This window comes from Spermophilus citellus, assembly GCF_964194105.1.
Source record: "Spermophilus citellus genome assembly, chromosome: 18".
Classification (NCBI taxonomy): domain Eukaryota; kingdom Metazoa; phylum Chordata; class Mammalia; order Rodentia; family Sciuridae; genus Spermophilus; species Spermophilus citellus.
The window spans coordinates 17,590,760-17,605,337 of record NC_138200.1 but is presented as its reverse complement, the minus strand read 5'-3'; the positions used below and the strand labels follow the sequence as shown (position 1 = coordinate 17,605,337).

Sequence of the window (14,578 nt, the reverse complement as noted above, 5' to 3'; positions counted from 1 at the left end):
GAGAGAAAGAGAGAGAGAGAGAGAGAGAGAGAGAGAGAGAATTTTTAATATTTATTTTTTAGTTCTCGGCAGACACAACATCTTTGTTGGTATGTGGTGCTGAGGATCGAACCCGGGCCGCACGCATGCCAGGTGAGCGAGCTACCGCTTGAGCCACATCCCCAGCCCCCCTTTTTTGTATTTTATTTAGAGACAGGGTCTCACTGAGTTGCTTAGCCTTTCGCTTTTGTTGAGGCTGGCTTTAAACTCCCTATCCTCCTGCCTCAGCCTCCCAAGCCACTGGGATTACAGGTGAGCACCACCAAGCCCAGCTATTTTCCCCGTCCTAATGGGTGCATGAAGTGGCATCTCATTATAGGTTTGATTTGTATTTACCTCATGACTAACTGATGGTGAACACCTTTTAATGTCCTTATTGGCCACTCAAATCTTCTTTGGAGAAATGTCTATTCAAATCCTTAGCTGATTTTTATTTTTTCAATTTTGATTAAGGTATAATTGACAAATAAAAAAATGTATAGATATTTATGGTATATAGGATGATGTTGTGATATGTGTGTACTTTGTAAAATAATTAAATCAAGATAATTAATATACCCATCACCTCACATACTTATTTTTTTGTGGTAAAACATTTAAGATCTGCTCTTATATCAATGTGCAAGTATATATTATTAACTATAGTCACCGGCTATAGATAGAGCTCCAGAACTTGTTCATCCTGTCTAGCTGGAACTCAATACCCTTTGACAAAAATCTTTCTATCTCCCCTTCCAGCATGCCATGTCAACCACAGAACGACTTCTCTGCTGCTTTGAGTTCAATCTTTTAAAGTCCCGTATAAGTCAGAAAATGCAGCATTTTGGCTTATTTCACTTAGTATAATGTCCTCCAGCTCCATCCCATCCCTGTCATCACAAACAACAGGACTGATTTCTTTTTTTAAGGCTCAATAGTATGCAGGGGGCACATTTTCTTTATCTTGTAAATAATGCTACAACAAGGCTGAGAATACAGATCGGGTAGGACCTGCTTAGCATGCCCCAGGGTCTGGGTTCAATCCTTGGCAACACACACACACACACACACACACACACGCACGCACACACACGAGTCTAATGATGGTGCAATAAACATGAGAGTGCACCTATCTCTTTGACATGCTGATGTCCTTTTCTTTGGGTTTATAGAAGTGGAATGGCTGGATCATGTGGTAGTTCTGTTTCTAATTTTTGAGGAAACTCCATATTGTTTTCTATCATGGCTGGGCTAATTCTCACCAAGAATAAATGAGTTCCCTCTTCTCTACATCCTTGCCAACATTTGAAGTACTGGGGATTGAACCCAGGGGCATTCTACCACTGAGCTACATCCTCAGCTCATTTTATTATAAGACAGGGTCTCGCTGAATTGCTGAGGATGTTGAATTAACTCAACCCATGATACCCAAGATCTATAAAGGAAGACAAGGAAGGAGTGTGGGAGGTTCAATCCCTAGCACCCCAATAAAATAAAATAAACAGGGCTGGGGATGTGGCAAGTGGTTAGTGCCTCTGGATTCAATCCCCAGTACCCAAAGACAGACACACCAACAAACAAAAAGCAAAAAAAACAAAATTGCAGTGAATGTAGAAAAATGCTTCAATTTGACACATCCCAGTGGTGGGGTCAGTAGTTAAATAAAATATAACTTATGACATTGTTTTCTATGCTTGAATTATTTTATAATAAAAAAAGTTAAGAAAAATTTCACCACTAAAAATGGAAAAATACAGCATCTCATCTTAAAAATAAATACACTCCCAGCACCATAAAAATATCAAAAAAAATAAATACCACAAAAATCTGTGTTTAAAGTCTAGTCAAATGCAGAGGCCTGTTGAGGCCCACTCTATGCAAGGTTAGAAAGACTTTGAGGAGACAGTAGCATTTTCAAAAGGAGTCTTTCTCCATGATACCATCATAAGACTGCATTACAGCCAGGCACAGTCATTACAGCCGGACATATCTGTAATCCAGAAGATCAGGAGGCTGAGGCAGGAGTATCGAAGGTTCTAAGTCAGCCTCAGCAACTTTTTTTTTTTTGGGGGGGGTACTGGGGATTGAACTTGGGGCACTCAACCACTGAGCCACATCCCCAGCCCTATTTTGTATTTTATTTAGAGACAGGGTCTCACTGAGTTGCTTAGCACCTCACAATTGCTGAAGCTGGCTTTGAACTCTTGATTCTCCTGCCTTGGCCTCCTGAGCCACTGGCAATTGTAGTTTTTCTTTTCTTTCTTTCTTTTTAGTACCATGGTACCAGGAATTGAACCCAGAGGGGCTTAACCACTGAGCCACATCCCCAGTCCATTTTATTTTTTATTTTGAGATAGAGTCTCACTAATCTGCTTAGGACCTTGCTAAACTGCTGAGGCTGGTTTTGAACTTGCAATCCTCCTGCCTCAGCCTCTCCAGCCAGTGGGATTACAGATGTCTGCCACAGTTCCTGGCTCCATTATACTATTGAGGGCTATTTCAGTGACTTCCATTTTGGGAATATTCTGAGTTACATTCACTGCATTTGATAGACAGAAGTGGGGAAATTCCCAGAGACAAATGGCTGGGTCATAGGTAGGCATATGTTCAGCTCCAGGAGAATGGCATTGTAGTTTTTATAAGGCAACAATTAGCACGTCACATTCATTCTTTGGAAAACTGACTTACGAACAGCAAGAAATAATAGTGAAAACTCAAGCCTGAAGTCAAAGAACATTTGCTTCATGTTGCAAACCAAAATGAGACCCTTTATGACCAGTGGCATATTAATGCCCCATTGATGACAACATTTTTGCTTTTATTGGACCTTTTATATAACTTGCAAATACTAAGAGTTGCCAACTATTTGAAATATTTCAAATTAGTGGCATAGCTCTGCTGTTTTGTAAATTATTTAAGCCAAACTTGTAAGATGTATTTGACAGTTCATGCACATTATTATCATTTAAATTTTCTTGTTAGCCCTTAATATAAATGTAAATCAAAAGAGAAAAACTAGGACTGGGGTTCTGGCTCAGTGGTAGAGTGCTTGTCTCACATGTGTGGGACATGTGATCCTCAGCACCACATAAGTAAATAAAATAAAGGTATTGTGCCCTCTATAACTAAAAAAAAAAAAAAACTTTAAAAAAGAGAAAAACTAGTTTAAATCTATAAAGTGGATTGACATACCAACTTAACCATTCTAAATGGATAGCATCTCGTGCACGTTAATAACCAAGCCAGTGTCTTCTTTTTATTTTGTTGCTGTTTTGGGTTTTTGTTTTTCTTGGCACAGGGGATTGAACCCAAAAGCGTTCTGCCATTGAGCTCTGTCCCCAGCCCTTTTTATTTTGAGCCAGGGTCTAAGTCTCTGAGGCTGGCGTCTTGACATTGGAACTGTAAGTGCTATTTGTCCGCATGCAACGGGGAAGCGTGGACTCCCAGAGAAAACACAAATGCCCTGGCATCGGGGCTGAGAAATCCTGGGGAAGGTCTGGAGGCCCCAAACCCTCGTTTTCGCCTGCGGGATCAGCCCTTCGCCACTAGAGGGCGCCATAGGAGAGATCATGGGGCTCTGGGAAGCGCTGCGGTGCGGCCACTTGTCGCATTTATCCCTCGCAGAGGTGCCTTCGCTCAATTCTCACCGCCGCCCGTGCACGTGGTCTGAGAGCACCCATTTTGCAGATGTGCACGCCACGGAGGAGGCAGAACTAGGATTTGATTCTAGATCTCTTCCCCCTCCCAACCAGCCCCAACCCTGGGGCTGGGGATTGAACCCGGGGCCTCACCCATACTAGGCCAGAACTCAGGCTACGCTACAACCCTGGCCCCTTTACATTTTTTAAATTTTGAGACAAGGTCTCATTAAGTGGCTGAGGCTGGCCTTGAATTTGCAATCCTCCTGCCTCAGCCTCCTGGGATTGCCGGTGTGCCATTCCTAGATGTCTTTGATTCCACAACCTGAGGAAACCTCTAGCTATGGTTGTGTGAGTGTGTGTTGGGGGAGGGCTGCTTTTTTCCCACTAAACCCCTTCAATGCGCCCCCCTCCTTTCTTTTGACACACTCCTCTTTCCCCTCTTACACTCCTCTCACTCATCATCCTCTCCTCAGCCACGGCCTCTATAATCGGCCTCCTAAGCATGCCTTCCACCTCTCCCACTATAGCCTCCATCTCCCTGCCTTGGTCTGGCTCTGTCCTCCTCTCCTGCCTGCCAGGATAGGAGTTGGGGGTCCCTGGGTCCTTGCCTGGGTCTCCACCTGGGCTCCTGACTGACAGAAGTGAAGCCACCTGCCCAAATTCACACAGAGGAGAGGAGGCAGTTCTGAGATTCAGAATTCTCAGGTGGCCCTGACAAGAAGCTGGTTCAGGGTCCCAAGAAAGCCCATTTTCTGGGATATCAGGGTGTGTCCCCAGCCCCCGCAACCTTCCCTCCTCCACTACTGCAGCCTGGGAACCAGCGGCCATGGGCACATCACCCTGTCCAGGTGGCCGGATATCAGCTCAATCTAGAAATTCAGGTGTATAAATCACTTGCATGGCGGGAGCTCATAAAATCTGTCTCTCATCCTGGTCTGCCCTCTGGGTTCTTGTCTCCTCCTCCAGAACTCTCCTCCATTCTTTGGAGACTGGCCCAAGGAGGGGCCTGAGCATATATAGGGAGCTGCTATGGGTGGGGCTGACCAGAGAGGCTTTGGCCAGAGAAGGTGAGGTGGGGACCCTGGGAGTCTGGACTGGGCAGGGGGAGCCGGGAGGGGTGAGGTCCGTGAGGGCCAGTGCTGAGTTCTAGCCAGTGACTGCCCTCCTGAACCGAGGCTTCCTGTGCTGCAAAAGGGCTCACTGCCGGGGTTGTGGGGGCTGGGCACATGGGTACCAGCCTGCGCCCCTGCAGAGAGCAGGGCATCCTCTGGTAGCCCTGAGCCTCTGGGTGTGGGATGGAGATGGGGAGTCCTGCTCCCTCCCTCCCCTCCTGGCCTCATCTCTCCCCATGTCATACAGGACTATGGCTTCTGCAGCTGCAGACGGGGAGAAGGGATCTCCGGTGGTGGTGGGGCTGTTGGTCGTGGGCAACATCATTATTCTGGTGAGCCATGCCGCAGTGCTGGGAAGCCAAGTGGGTGTGTGTGGGGGGGGACCCTAAGCCTGGGGTTGGGGGCCCAGGACTCTCCAGTTGACCTGTGTTTAGTCTCAAGTCACAGCAACCTGGTTCAAACCCAGCTCTGCCTCTCCCTAGCTACGTGACCTCAAGGGAGCAACCTGACTTCTCTGTTCCTCCTCCTCCTTATCGATAGATTGTGTCTTGGTTGTATGTATGGATTACTGTTGTAGAGATGAGTCCATGTACGGCCCTCGACTCAGAGAAAAAAGCACTCAGCAAACGCTAGCTACCATGATCAAGTGACTGCTTGGCACAAGAGGCCCACCAAAATGAATAATGTCTATTTTTTTTTTTCCTTTTTGGTGCTGGGGATGGGACCCAGGGCTTCAGGCATGCTAGGCAAGCGCTCTAGCACACAGCTACACCCCAAACCATAATAATGGCTTTTCATTGACATTGTCTTTAAATATACCTGCTTGCTCCAGAGCCAGACAGCCTGGGTTCAGATCCCAGCTCTGCCACTTTCTGGTTGTGAGACCCGGGACCAGTGACAGAACCTCTCTGGACCTCAGTTTTCTCATCAATAAAGTGGAGAGGAATCAGGAATGCCGTGAGGATAGCATGAGTTCTTGAATTCTTGTGCTTAGAATAGAGCTGGGCACACAGGTCACTATTTACATGACTAGAACAACCATAGGACACTACAGCTGGTGACAGTAGCGCTTATCACACATAAAGTGTAGCTGCATAAGGCCTGGGACACAGCGGAGTGTTGTGTTTTTAAGGCCTTGGCTATGAATTCCCCTCCCAGGGAATAACAGCATGGGCTGGCATCTTATCTGTGCCAGTCATGTGCTCTGGGCTTCGCAAGTGGCATCTTTACCCTTGAAGCAACTGGCAGCTGGGATGTGGGGGCTGGGCGGGGACTGGCTAGGCCCTCCCTCCTCTCCTGGCCTCCACCCAGTCTCATCCCTGCTCACGGGGGACCAGGGCTTTGCCACTCTTACTGTGTACCCACTTGACCCAGAGGGCAGCTGGGCCGCCAACCCTGGGCAGACCTTCCTCACCAGCCGCCCTGTGCAGCTGTCAGGCCTGGCTCTGTTTGCTGAGACCGTATGGGTGACGGCTGACCAGTACCGGGTGTACCCACTGATGGGCGTCTCGGGCAAGGATGACGTCTTCGCTGGGGCCTGGATTGCCATCTTCTGCGGCTTCTCCTTCTTCGTGGTGGCCAGTTTGGGTGTGGGAGCAGCACTCTGCCGCCGGCGGTCCATGATCCTCACGGTAAGGCCCTAGGAGTGGGGTGGGGCGGGGACAGATGGCGTGGAGAGCACCGTTTCTGAGTTATCACAACCGCCACCACCGTGGCCCCTACGGGGACTCTTCATGGTACCTCATTCAGAGTTGCTCAGGTGTTAGTTGTCCTGTCCCCCAGCCCAGGCTCCCTGTGACCCCCACTGTGGGAAGAAAACAGGGGAGTTGGACAGCAGGGTGGCCGTAGCAGCAGGGCTAGGATTGGAACCCCAACGTAATGAGCTACCCCTCGAGCCAGGCGCTAAATGACTCAGATGGATTAGATCCTTTATTCCTCAAGCTCCACACGAGACACTGTCATCCTTGTTGTCATCCTTATATCATCATCACTATGACCCTACTTGACAGAAATAGAAGCTGTGGCTCAGAGAGGTGAAGTCACTTATGCAGGCTCACACAGCCAGTCGGTGGCACAGCCATTTAAGCCCAAGTGATGCAGCTCGTGAATTTCTGCCAACAATAACGCACACTTGCCAAGAGCCGCTCGTGGGCCTGACGTTAGAACGAGCAGTTTGGAAAATCAGCTCTCTGCAGCCGCCCAGAAGCCCTGGGACGTACATGCTTCCCAATCCATTTACCAGATGGAGAGGCTGAGAGCCCAGGTATTGGGAGGGCAGGGATCCCCATGCAGGCCCTGGGGGCTGCACTTCCTCTACGGCACAGGTCTTCTGGCGCCTCAGGAGCAGCCACTTCCTCAGTCAACGAGTGTTTCTTGAGCGGGAAGCACTGCTGAGCCCCCGCTAGGCACTGTGGGTACAGTACTGAGCAAAACATAAAGGCCCTCCACCAAGGGGAAGGGGAAGGCACGGCCTCAGGGTCAGGGAAAGCAAAGATCTGGAGGGGGCAAGGGAGTGAGCCAGGGAGCATGTAGAGGGAGAGCATTCCAAGTGAGGAACAGCATGAGCAAAGGCTCTGAGGTCAGAGGGGGCTGGGGGACAGGGGTCCTGGGGCCATGGCCAAGGAGGGAGGAAGCCCAGGAGCCAGTGGGCAGACAGGCAGAGGGACAGGGGTGGGGGGGTCGTGAGAAGGTGCCCAATCGGCTGGGCCTCGTGGGACTGTGGTTTTATCCTGAGTAAAATGGACTCATTATCTTCCTCCTCCTTCCTCCTCCCCTCCCTCCCTTTCTTTCATCTTTTTTTTCTTATCCTATATTTAATTTTCTAGCATAAAAATTTAACCCACGTCCTAAAAGTCCACCAAACCAGTTAAAAAATACATATGTGTCTTCGTCTGGCTCCCCTTCAGTTTGTTATTAATTAAAACAGAATTGAAAAAAAAAATTTATTTTGGGAAATTTCAAACAGAGAGAGGGAATGGCCTTTGGAGCCCCGTGAACCCGTCACCTGTTTCCCCAAGAGCAACAGACCCCGCACTGTCTCCGCCACCTGCCCTCCACCTGGCCACATTTCTTCTTCCTGGGATATTTTGAAACACTTTCTAGACGCAGAGTCACTTACCTGTAAATACTTGAGTGCACATTTCTCTATGCGATAAGGACACCGTCTGAAAGCAGAAGGGCGTGTTACGTGATATCGTCCCATTTCTCAGCAATGGAGCTGGTACATCAGCACCCAATGTCCCATTGCCTTAAGGGTGAGGGCTGAGGACAGGAGGAGAATTTTCATAAAACACCAACTGTTGGGATCCACCCCCTTTATGACATTGGTAGACACTACACAATTGACCCTAATTCCTTCCTACCTTGCACTACCCAGTCTATGCTTAAATAAATGTCTCTGGTTGTCTTTATAATATACTTTTATTTATTTGTTTGTTTATTTATTTGTTTTTGTACCATGGATTGAATTGATGGGTGCTTAACCACAGAACCACATCTCCAGCCCTTTTTATTTTTAAGTGTTTTTTATAAATCTAATTTAATGGGGGGGGTGTTTCCAGGGATTGGACTCAGGGACACTCAACCACTGAACCACATCCCCAGCCCTGTTTTGTATTTAGAGACAGGGTCTCACTGAGTTGCTCAGCGCCTCACCTTTGCTGAGGCTGGCTTTGAACTCATGATCCTCCTGCCTCAGCCTCCAGAGCCTCTGAGATTACAGGTGTGCACCACAGCACTCGGCTTGCTCCTTCCTTCCTCCTTCCTTCCTTCCTTCCTTCCTTCCTTCCTTTTCTTTTCTTTTCTTTTCTTTTCTTTTCTTTTCTTTTCTTTTCTTTTCTTTTCTTTCTTTTCTTTTTTCCTTCTCCTATTAGACATTTATTTTACTTATTCCAAGCCAGTAATTAACTTTGGGGAATACATTGTACATTTATACTCATTCATTTCCCTTACTATTTCATTGTAAAATATTTTAAATGTGCAGAAAAGCTGAAGGACTTGCACAGTAAGCTCCCACCTGCCCATCACTGATGTGGCCATTGACACTGGTTTTTAGAAATCCTGTTTCTTCCCCCTCCCCGTCTGCAGTGCTGGGGACAGAACAGGGTCTCACACAACTGCCACTGAGCTACCCCACAGCCCCCAAAAGCCCTTTCTACCCAAGGACCGGTCCCTCAAGGGCCGTGGCCCGGCGGCCAGGCTGCCGGACTGACTGTCCCCCCTGGTCTCCGCAGTACCTGGTGCTCATGCTCGTCGTCTACATCTTCGAGTGCGCCTCCTGCATCACCTCCTACACCCACCGCGACTACGTGAGCCGCCCCGGACCTGGATGGGCAGCGCGGGTCGGGAGGGTGGAGGGCGCCCTGACCCCACCCAGCCCCGCTGGCTCCCGCTCTCCCGTGTCCCCCGCAGATGGTGTCCAACCCGTCCCTCATCACCAAGCAGATGCTCACCTTCTACAGCGCAGACTCCGACCAGGGCCAGGAACTGACCCGCCTTTGGGATCGCATCATGATTGAGGTGGGCGAGGTGGTCCCCGAGTGGGCCTGGCCTCTGTGGACAGGGCTCCCGTCATGTCCACGGGTAGATGAATGGGTGCTTCAGAGACATCCATTCCCGGGGTCACTACCAGGGGACGGCTTTGCTCTTCCAGAGAGTACACAGGTCCAGAAAGGGAATGTCACTTGGCCAGGCTGGTAAGTGGCAGAGCTGGGATTTGAACCTGGCAGCCTAAATCCATATTGTCTCCATAGCGATGATGATAATAACAATGAGAACAGTCATTAATTGAGCACTAACCTTGAGTTTTTAAAATTTTTAAAATTTGTTCTAATTAGTTATACATGACAGAATGCATGTTGACACATTGTACACAAATGGAGCACAACTTCTCATTCCTCTGGCTGTGCTTGGTGCAGTCACACCAGTAGTGTCATCATACATGTATATAGGGTAATAATGTCCATTTCATTCCACCGTCTTTCCCCTCCCCTCCTCCCACTCCTCCCTGCACAACTCAAATTTCCTTCATTCTTTCTTACTCAACCCCCAATTATGGATCAGCATTGTCTTATTAGAGAAAACATTTGGCCTTTTTTTTTTTTTTGGAGGGGGTTGGCTTATTTCACTTAGCATGATATTCTCTAGCTCCATTTACCTGAAAATGCCGTAATTTCATTCTTCTTTATAACTGAGTAATATTCCACTGTGTATACATACCACATTTTCTTTATCCAGTTATCTGTTGAACTGCATCTCGGTTGTTTTCATAGTTTAGCTATTGGGAATTGAGCTGCTATAGACATTGCTGTGGCTGCATCCCAGTATTATGCTGATTTTAAGTCCTTTGGGTACAAACTGAGGAGTAGGATAGCTGGGTCAAATGGTGAGTCCATTCCAAGTTTTCTGAGGAATCTCCATACTGCTTTCATAATGGTTGCACCAATTTGAAGTCCCACTAGCAGTGTATGAGTGTGCCTTTTCCCCACATCCTCACCAACACTTATTATTGCCTGTATTCTTGATAAATGCCATTCTGACTGGAGTGAGATGAAGTCTTAGAGAAGTTTTGATTTGCATTTCTCTAATTGCTAGAGATGATGAACATTTTTTCATGTTTGTTGATCGATTGTATTTCTTCTGTCTCTTCAGTATCTTAGCACATTTATTTATTGGGTTTTGTTTTTTGTGGGTTTTTTTTTGTGTTAAATTTTTTGAGTTTTTTTAAGATTTTTTTAAAAGATGGACACAATATCTTTATTTTATTTTATTTTTAACATGGTGCTGAGGCTCAAACCCAGTACCTCACAAGTGCAAAGGCAAGCGCCCTACCACTGAGCTATAACCCCAGCCCCTTGAGTTCTTTATATATCCTAGAGAATGGTGCTCTATCTGAGGTGTGTGTGGTAGAGATTTTCTCCCATTCTGTAGGCTCTTTCGTCATGTTATTGGTTATTTCCTTTGCTGAGAAGAAGCTTTTTAGTTTGAATCCATCCCATGTATTGGTTTTTGATTTTACTTCTTGCACTTGTTCAGGAAGTCAGGAAGTCAGTCAGGTTAGGTTCTAAGCTGACACGGTGAAGATTTGGGCCTGCATTTTCTTTTGTTAGGCTCAGGGTCTCTGTGCTAGTGCCTAAGTCTTTGATCCACTTTGAGTTGATTTTGTGCAGGGTGAGAGAGATGGGTTTATTTTCATTCTACTGCATGTGGATTTCCAGTTCTCCCAGCACTGTTTGTTGGACAGGCTATCCTTTCTCCAATGTATGTTTTTGGTGCCTTTGCCTGGTATGAGATTACCGTATTTATGTGGGTTTGTCTGTGTCTTCTATTCTGTACCACCGGTCTACATGCCTATTCTGGTGCCAATGCCATGCTGTTTTGGTTACTATTTGAGCACTAACTTTTGTTTAGCACTGTCCAAGGCACCCGGAGCCTCACACATGTTAGGCAAGTGCTCTGCCACTGAGCTCCAACCCCAGCCCTCAGAACACTCTGATGGCTCATTCAATCCTTATAACTGCTGGGAACAGGATATGAGCTTTTTCACAAGGAGGAAACTGAGGCAAGAGATTGACGGATTTGCCATTTGAATGAGGTTACACAATGGGTCAGTCATAAAACTGGAAGGAGTCAACCCCAGGCCACCAGATTCTGGAAGCCACATTCGTAAGTAAATCCAGATGCTCTTGCAGGAGAAGAGGAAGAAATTAGGTCATAAGGGAAATTGAGGTCCTAACTCAGCCCCAATCCTGGCCAGGAGTTGAGCCATGTTTGACGGCTGCCCAGGCCTGTTTTTTTCTTCATTCAGGGGCCATAAATTGCTCACCCCCTGAGACCAGGAAAAAACAGAAATCTGCCTTTTGGTGTCAATTTGTCAGCATAGTTGTTGACAAAAGAATTTAAAATAAATCATGAATTTGTGTTTGATCCAAATCTCCCATCAGTCTCCTGGCTCTGGAACAAATACCAGTGATCCTTACACACACACACACACACACACACACACACACACACACACACACTTTGATCCCCAAGACACAGTCAAGTTGAGTCCCACTGAGGCAAAGGCCAAGCTTGCCTCTCCCTGCTGTGTGACCTCAGGCAAGTGGTTGTCCTCTCTGAGTCCCGGTCTGCCTCATCCCCAATTTTCTCTCCAGCAAGAATGCTGTGGCACATCTGGCCCCATGGACTGGGTGAACTACACATCAGCCTTCAGGGCGGCCACTCCTGAGGTGGTGTTCCCCTGGCCTCCGTTGTGCTGCCGCCGGACGGGAAACTTCATCCCTCTCAACGAAAATGGCTGCCGCTTAGGACATGTAGACTACCTGTTCACCAAGGTATATCCCTTCCCTTTGCTGTACCTGTCTCGCCATCCTTTTCTGGTCTCTGCTCCCTCCCACCACTCCCCTTCTGTACCAGGAATAGAATCCAGAGGCACTCCACCACTGAGCTACCCGCCCAGCCCTTTTTATTTTATTTGAGATGGGGGGACTGGCTAAGTTGCTTGGGTTGGCCTTGAACTTGCGATCCTCCTGCCTCAGCCTCCTGAGTTGCTGGGATTAGAGGTGAGAACCCCGGAGCCTGGCAGCCTCTCTGCTTCTTATTCTCTTTCTTTCCCACAATCTGTTCTCCTCCCCTCTCTGGCTTCCTCTTTCTCTCCTCTCTCCCTCGTTGTCCCAACTCTCTCTGCAAATCATCAGAAAGCACACGATCGGTCTGACCCAGACCCGGCACCTGCAACTTGTCTCAGGTTGTCCAGAAATGAGAGTAACGACAAGAACCGCAGCCCAACATCAGTAATGACCCACATTTCCCAAGCCTTTCCTTTGTACAAAACAATCTTCCAAGGGCTCTCAGACTTATTTAATCCTCACGACAACCTTAGGAGGTAAAGGTTACAATTACCCCATTTTAAGGATGATAAAACTGAGAGGTCAGTCACTAGTGAGCTGGGAATGGATTTCAGGCAGTCGGGAACCAATCAGGTGCTTTAACTACCTCAAGACCAGGATAGAGACGGTAGACTAAGAAGAGAACTGGTCCCACTGACTGCTTTTGGCTGCCTGGGACCTTACAATGGCATGTTCTGGATCAGGGACTGGGGAGCCCAGGTGCCAGTCATTACCAGGGTCAGAACAGGACAGCCATTTCTCAAGCCCCAGCTCCCCGCAGAGCACTTACAGGCACCACGTCGTGAGATTCTGTGGCTGCTCTCCAGAATGCCACTTCACAGATGGGAAAACCGAGGCTCAGTGGGCCAGAATAATATGCAAGCCCTATCATGGAAAAATGGCAGAGTTGGCCCCCCCCTTGGCCAGCTCTGACTCCAGGGCATACACCCCGAACCTTTGTTCTTGGCTGCTGCCAGGCTGGGGTGGGGATCTACATGAAGGTGACGCTGGTGTGGTGCTCTGGCCCCACTCAGCCCCATCTCTAAATGGGCAGTGTCAGAACCAGACTAAACCTAAGGATGGAATTTCAAATTCTTGGGACCTGTGGGCAGCATGAGAAGTGGGGATCCTACAAAATCACCTTGGGCTGGCACTTCAGGGCCACCATCAGGGGGGTACTTTTTGCACAGGATCTGGGTTCAAAGTCCCCTCCCTGTTCCCCAAAACCTGCCTGGAAGGTAGATACCACCCTGATCCTATGGCCCAAGTGGGGACACCAAGACTCAGGGACAGAAGTGACTTCTCCAAGGGTGCACAATGGCTGTCCTTCAGCTGCCAGCCCTCCGGGGCACCTTGTCAAGTCCCTCTGTCCCCCTGCCCAGGGCTGCTTCGAGCACATTGGCCACGCCATCGACAGCTACACCTGGGGCATCTCGTGGTTCGGCTTTGCCATCCTGATGTGGACGGTGAGCGGCGGGAGCCCACCGGCTGGGGGGACGGGGTGTCGGCGGGGCACCCCCCCACCTCACTGCCTCCCCACCAGCTCCCTGTGATGCTGATAGCCATGTACTTCTACACCACGCTCTGAGGAACAAGGAGAGGCCACCTGCGCACCTCGGTGTCCCCACCCTGCTGCTCCCCCCTCCTCCAGCTGGGGCCTCCACGGCCTCCTGGCCCCTCCCCTCTTCCAATCCCAAGATTTTTTTCCAGGTTTCTAAGCCCTGCTGGCCCTAGGTGTGTCCTCCAAACCTCTGGGTTTGTGTGCCTGTGCCCTTTGCCCTTGGCCTCACATCACCAGGCTGATTCCTGACCCATCTTTAGGTGTCAACTTAAAGGTCCCGTCCTCGGGGGACTTCCCTGACCACGCCCACCCGCTCACAGAGGCCGCCCCCCCCCCCCCCCCCCCCCGCCGTAGCTCCCGAACTTCTCCCAGTGGGTGTATTGCGATTCCTGCTGTTATTTCATTATCTGTTGAAGCTCTGGTAGACTAGGATTGCCATCAGGGGAGGGACAAGTTTTACGATGATCACTTTACCGTCCCCATCATTACCCAGTTCAGGACTAAGCATGGACCAGATTTTCAATAAATGCTGATGGATTGATTGATTGAATGGCTTCATTTTCTTTTGGAGTGAGGGTGAACGAACAAGAGCTTTTCTGATAGAGGTGGCAGAAATCCAACTCTCACCGACTGAAGCATAAAGTGGAATTTATTGGTTCATGACAATGGCTTCAGGCATGTCTGGATCCAGGAGCTCAATCAAGAGTTCTAGAAGATCTGCTGTGTTCTCAGAGAGGATTTCTCCGCAAGGCTAGATTTTTATCTTTATAGCTAAGCAACACAAGATTGAGGAAGGGCCTCTCTCCAAATAGCCTTAGCCAAAATCAGGACTTCACTGTCTTGGTTGAGGTATTGGCT

At 48.5% G+C, this 14,578-nt stretch overlaps 1 protein-coding gene across 1 annotated transcript; it reads left to right on the top strand.

Moving 5' to 3' along the window:
* Positions 1-5,022: 5,022 nt before the first annotated feature.
* On the top strand, positions 5,023-14,266 carry UPK1A (uroplakin 1A; the record flags this gene model as incomplete). Its single annotated transcript, XM_081274712.1, has 7 exons — positions 5,023-5,103; positions 6,109-6,402; positions 9,004-9,078; positions 9,182-9,289; positions 11,926-12,105; positions 13,542-13,625; positions 13,703-14,266. 7 exons carry the CDS (start codon positions 5,023-5,025, stop codon positions 13,745-13,747), a joined length of 867 nt encoding a protein of 288 aa, XP_081130838.1. The 3' UTR covers positions 13,748-14,266.
* Between the last annotated feature and the right edge of the window lie 312 nt (positions 14,267-14,578).